This window comes from Triplophysa dalaica, chromosome 10, assembly GCF_015846415.1.
Source record: "Triplophysa dalaica isolate WHDGS20190420 chromosome 10, ASM1584641v1, whole genome shotgun sequence".
In the NCBI taxonomy this organism is placed as follows: Eukaryota; Metazoa; Chordata; class Actinopteri; order Cypriniformes; family Nemacheilidae; genus Triplophysa; species Triplophysa dalaica.
In genome coordinates, this window is record NC_079551.1 from 1,618,181 (window position 1) to 1,622,415 (window position 4,235).

The window sequence follows — 4,235 nt, forward strand, 5'->3', positions numbered from 1 at the left end:
CTGTTCATCTACAGACAAAGAAGTGAATGAGCACAGATATCTTTAATATTTTTTTTGAGTTGTGGTTTTCGATGTGAAATCGACCCTCCTGCAGTTTCCTCAGATGAACACCAGATATCACTAACACACGGTGATAGAATGTCATGATGAAGTATTCGTGTCAGTAAAATGATCTTTTTTATATTTTAACATCTATGAGGTCACTGAGGATGAAAAACACACTACTGTCGAAACTCATAATCTCCTCTTCAGTATAAAATGAGCATTTATTCAATTTTTAACAATTATTTCCTCTCGAGTGTATTTTATATTTACAGTTCCATTTAAACCATTTTAATTCGTGATCATCAACATTTTAATGCATTAAATAACGAAATGTTTGTTATGTATGTGAGTATTTGATCTATTTCACGAGGATAAATCTATGCGATTACTTACACCTGCGCGTCTTTGTTTCTGCGCATGCGCAGGGAGAAACCTCCAACAAGTGTACGTCGCTTGTCAAGAGACTCTCCTTTGAAGCATTCATTCTTAACACATACTTCACAGTATTCAACTGTATTAAAAACAGCACGACTTCATTGATATTAATAAAGCTTTAAACGTTATTACAGTATGTGATTGAACAGTCATGTAAACACGAACAGGGCGGTCATTTAGTAGTGTTAACAGTATGAATGATTTGTTTATTATAATATGACTCGGAATGAATGATGTTGTTAAGTGTTTTAATGTTTTATTAATAAGTATATAACGTGATCTCAGTCTCCTGGTGCAGTTTCATCATCTCACCACCAGAGGTCACAATATCACAGTACTGACTGCAGACATTCACACGAGTGCTGTTCAATGATCGGCCTACAGGTGCTTGTGTGGGTTTCGTGATATAAATGTATTAATAATAAATGGAAAGTCAAATACATCCTTGTTTTAAATGGTAAATTCAATAAGAGTAACACGTTTACGTTTACTGGAGTTTAATAAGCTGAAATGTTGTAATATGTGTAAAGCACCTCTGTCATCTCAGATTCCTGTAAAAGGACAGAATTATTTGATGTTAGGTGACTCAGATATTGATGGATTAGTTTGAGTTTTGATCTTTACTGATCCAATAGAAACACAGTTAAAGATCCTTCACCTGTGTGTTGTGTTTGAAGAATGTTGAATCACAGCAGATGTTTTGTTTGTCATGAGTCTGATCTGTAACAGATCACATGTTTTATCTGTCTGATCATCACTTGATATAACAAACACTTTGTCACTTTTTAATATAATATATATGACATTGTTATGTAAATAAACTGCTGCACACAAGTTGATAGTGTTCTTCTCGTCTGACAGTATCTCTGATCAGTTGTCATTTACCTTCTTGTTGTGTGTTTGTGTGTTTTCTGCAGATGAAAAACATCAGAAGCGCAGCTCCAATCATCACACATCCAACAACAGCAGTAACACAAGAGATCACAACTATCTGAACTGAAGAGAAAACTCGAGGAAATAATTATTCTATAACAATAAACAAATAAATGAAGACTTTGTTATAGACAAAATATACTGTCAAACTGTTTTAACCTATCTGTGTGACTTACCCTCAAATCATTGTGTGTGTGTATCCTTGTGTGTGTGTGTGTGTACATGTGTGTGTTTACCTGTCACAACTGAACTCTCTGATGATGTTGACGATGGAGTTTGTGTAGATTCACTGATACTGACATCAGTAGAAGCTGAAACGTATAAGAGAATCACAGAAGTGTAAATAAGTCAATATAAACAAAAGTGATGCTTTATTTGTCATTGTGAGACTGTATTGTGATTGTTACTTTGTGAAGAAATAAATTAAATCAAATGTGAAATATGATGTGATAAAACATAATGTCAAAAATAACATGTAATACATAAACTCAACAGAAATATCACACATCGAATCTCTACTCACAATAAACAGTGAGACTGAAACTCTTGACCTTCTGATTATCTCCAATGTTCATTTTTAGTTGATAAAGTCCAGAGTGTTGAGATGTGATGTGTGTGATGGTGAGATCTCCAGTCTGATTGTTCATCTTCACTCTGTCTCTGAATATCTCAGTCTTATCATTATTATATATGGGATTAATATGGACTGATCTCTTGATTCTGACGATGACAGGACCGTTTACTCCAAACCTCCACTCGATCTCATCATGTGTCTGTATGTGAGTGAGATCAGTGTGTAGAGTAACAGAATGTCCCTCCATCACTGACACTGACTTCACTTCATCACCAAACACACCTGAACAACACAAACACATTCACACGATTATAAATGCAGTGAAGCTTGCGGAATAAACAAAACGACTGTTTGGATTTCCCAAAGACACGCTGTAGGATATGGACACAGCTGTTTTTGTAATAAATGATTTTGTCATTCATCTTGTGTGCAGGATGTCGGCTTTATGGATGCGGTCATCGGTCCACCAGAGGTCATGTGCTCCTGCATCAGCTTCACACCCTGATGCTGCACCGCTGGCTGTGAGAGAATAAAGTGTTTGTTTCTGCAAGAGATGTGTGAATTACTGCATGTTTGTGGTTAAATGTGTAGAGAGAGAAGAGGAAACCGTATGATAGCATTTCTAAAGTGATGCTCTTAACTCAACGTACAATCAGTTGTAAAGTTAAAAATCCACAGCGTGAATTGAGATCTTACAAATGATGTGTTGATTTATAGGGATATAAAGTGAATCTGTTTATGTGCAGAGACTCTAAACCTCTTTAGAGCACAAAAATCCACACTGAGTGTCTTGAGAACATCTTGAGCTTTTAGTTTTCATCACTTTCACTGAAGAATAAAAATCATCTGTACGCTAAACTTAAAGTGTTTGACCAGCCGTTGTAAGTTGTTCCAAAGTTTTGTGGACTTTCATAAGAGCTTGAATTGATTCTGAAGGATGTTGTCAAATGTAAAACATGACTTTTATAATGAGTTTTTTTGTGTGATCTAATAAGATTGTGTGTTTATGTTTAGTCTAAAGTACCTATGTAATGTGGTGTTCAGATCATACTGTGATCGCTCCACACGGGACAAAATAACGTATAAAACTGAACATCATTACAAAAACAACTCAAACAAATATAGAAATAAAGTGAACTTACCGATCAGCGTCCATGAGCACAACACCAAAGATGTGTAAAGCATTTTCTGATGTAAAATAATAACTGTCTAAAAGTCTGAGAAAGACTAAATGTGATCCAAACACAAGAGAGGTGTTGCATGATCACGAGAGGTGTTGCATGATGTTTCAAAACACTTTGATGTCACATTTTGTCTACAGTTGATAGGAGGAGGTGGAGGGGTGTGGTTTCTTGTGTGTGTGTGCGTGTGCGCATGTGTGTGAACTACTTGCGAAGACATTTACTGGTCCTCGCTAAATAATAAGGCCCATAATTCAGTCAATCTAAAAATTCTTTAAATATAATGTCTTGGACATGTTTGTGTGATTACATGGTTTAGGTGTTGGGGTAGAATGAATCATACGCCCCTGATATAAAATCAATTGAAGTTGGGTGTGGTGTGAAAGCGGCTCATCAAGAAGGATCCTCCAGGGGTGATGCTGAGAGGAGAATGATGATCATCACAACACCTCTCATGAGGTGTAATATTAGTTGAAGACTGTTCCCACCCCGGTACAACAATAAGTGGTGCAGTCCGTCATCCTCTGCAGTGAGACTGTACAATACATCCCTGTTTTTAATGGATGTTTAAACAGGAACCGCATGATTTATTGATAAACATAATGGTAGAATATAAATTATGTGGATTACAGTCGTTTTGTTTTCATAAGGAGTAAACTATAGATTCAGAATGGAAAATGAAATATCCTGCAGTTTCCTCAGATGAACACTAGATGTCACTATCACACAACGATCGAACGTCATGAAGAATATCTTCTGACGTAAAATCAAAACGACATAATAAGAGTTCACTGTATACTAGAAACATGCTCTCGAAACTCAAAACCTCCTATTCAGATAGCCCATTAAAAAAGCATTTGTTCTTACTAAGTTATTTCCTCACGACAGAGTGTATATTTAATATTCACAGTTCTACTTTAACCGTTTTAACTCATGATTATCATGTTCAAGCAATAAATAACAATGTTTGTTACGTATATTTGGATCTTTGTTTTGCGTGAGGATAAATGTGTGCGTTTGCCTGTGCTCTGCTGCGCCTGAGTCTGCGCATGCGCAGAGAGAACCCT

General features: G+C 36.1%; 1 protein-coding gene across 2 annotated transcripts; it reads right to left on the reverse strand.

Annotated features, from left to right (window-relative positions):
* Positions 1-763: 763 nt before the first annotated feature.
* LOC130430086 (uncharacterized) lies at positions 764-3,253 on the reverse strand. 2 transcript variants are annotated; one of them, XM_056759028.1, is made up of 6 exons: positions 3,130-3,253; positions 1,937-2,506; positions 1,650-1,724; positions 1,366-1,476; positions 1,139-1,200; positions 764-1,031 (listed from the first exon to the last, which is right to left on the reverse strand). In XM_056759028.1, exons 2-6 carry the CDS (start codon positions 2,286-2,288, stop codon positions 978-980), a joined length of 654 nt encoding a protein of 217 aa, XP_056615006.1. In that variant the 5' UTR covers positions 2,289-2,506; positions 3,130-3,253; the 3' UTR covers positions 764-977. The 2 variants fall into 2 exon arrangements, with proteins under 2 accessions (XP_056615006.1, XP_056615007.1); XM_056759029.1 differs by lacking the exon at positions 3,130-3,253 and having other exon boundaries at positions 1,937-2,702.
* Between the last annotated feature and the right edge of the window lie 982 nt (positions 3,254-4,235).